Genomic DNA, 1620 nt, shown 5'->3' with positions numbered 1-1620 from the left:
TAATAATAGTTGCCTATTATAAAAGTTCAATTATATGATGTCAGTTTAATTATTTTCTGCAGAAAAATTATTTTTTGCAAAAATTACGAAATATGCCATGTTTTTGTTTAGGGGTAATATTATTACGAATATATTAACTTTTTATTTTACTTTAGGTTTCTATAAACTTACTTCATTTTAAAAATAATTTCAAACTGTAAAATATTTAGAAAATTTACTTGATTGCTTTACGAAGTTCTTTAAAGTGGTTTTGCAACAGGTTGAAAAGTGCCAATTATTCTTAAAAGCACCATACGATATATTCGGATGCATTATATAATTTCCGTGTCTCGGATTTACATGTCCAGGACTGCAAAATTTATTTTTTTCAGGATCGTCTCGGCAACCAAATGCATGTCCCAGTTGGTGTACTAAATTTAACGGTATTCTAAATCGAGGAATAATTTCTTTGTTTTCTATATTGGTAACGAAGCCAACGTTATTATTCTTTCCTAGCGGTTTCGATCCAGGGCAGATTCCTCCGATTTTATTGACTTTGGAAACTGCGCATTGAGTAGGTGTCCAAAAATCTCTGTGAGTGAAGCAGATTAGCATGCAATATGGATGGTGATATTTCGTCAAGCTTTGTAGAAATTCCTTATAATCTTTGGTTTCCCTTCCAAAAATATTACCCGGATCATTTTTAGTTTCGAATATGGTAATTTTCTGAACGTTGAATGCGATATCGTCTTTGTCACCGTCTTCGTCAAAATCAGTATTTCGGAATATGTAATCGGCAATCTTGATATATAAAAGCATTTCTGAGACGATTTTCGCCTGATTAAAGTCCATGTATTCGGTGTATGTATGATCTGCTACGAGTTCTAACGTGCATATTTTGGTTTGTCTGAAAATGAAAATAAAATTTAAAAATTATGTTTATAAGAATGATTAATAGATCTCAGTAGCGTGCCGTCCAGGGAATCTGTGGAAGCGCCGCTTCTCTTGTATTTTTTAAAATATAAATACATCTTGTGCGGTTATTTTCATATTTTAACGTACTTTGAATTAATTAAAATTAATATTTTATTATAACCGCATTAAGTATCTTATTACAAATTTCTATACTGTATGTGAAATAAATGATAAGATTTCCATTGTATATTCGAATATATATTCATATATGCACATTCTCAATGGAAGCGCTGTATTGTCGAGTACAGGACAGCTTCCACGGCGAAAATGTTTGAATGGTGTAAAGCAGCCAGATTATACGCATTTGCTTTACAGAGCACCTACCTCAAGCGGTTTATCTGGTGGATGCTACACACCAAAATATCGTATAAAGCTTCCAATGATTCTATCAGGGCCGGCACACTTCCCAATCATCAGCTGTCATCGCACACTACTGGTAGATCGAAAAAGTGCATCTTTTCGTGAATCTCGTGACCCACCGTACATGACTCTGGTGTGGAGAAGAGTCACAACAGATGAACTTTCTCTATTCACTTAATACTGATGAAAATTATATTTATTGATTTCTTATTTTTAAATTTATTTATTTTACTAAATAATATTACTATACGTGCTGTACATACTTGACAATTTATCAAATAACATGGGATTTATTTAAAGAACAAT

General features: G+C 32.3%; 1 protein-coding gene across 1 annotated transcript; it reads right to left on the bottom strand.

Annotated features, from left to right (window-relative positions):
• Positions 1-218: 218 nt before the first annotated feature.
• LOC111617323 (disintegrin and metalloproteinase domain-containing protein 10-like) lies at positions 219-882 on the bottom strand (the record flags this gene model as incomplete). Its single annotated transcript, XM_023358629.1, has 1 exon — positions 219-882. A coding segment is annotated over exon 1 (613 nt), but the record flags the coding sequence as incomplete, so codon positions are not given.
• Between the last annotated feature and the right edge of the window lie 738 nt (positions 883-1620).

This window comes from Centruroides sculpturatus, unplaced genomic scaffold (genome assembly GCF_000671375.1).
Source record: "Centruroides sculpturatus isolate CEXI.00-Female unplaced genomic scaffold, Cexi_2.0 scaffold5531, whole genome shotgun sequence".
NCBI lineage: Eukaryota > Metazoa > Arthropoda > Arachnida > Scorpiones > Buthidae > Centruroides > Centruroides sculpturatus.
Note: the sequence above shows the minus strand (reverse complement) of the source record. Positions and strands in the feature narration are given on the sequence as shown.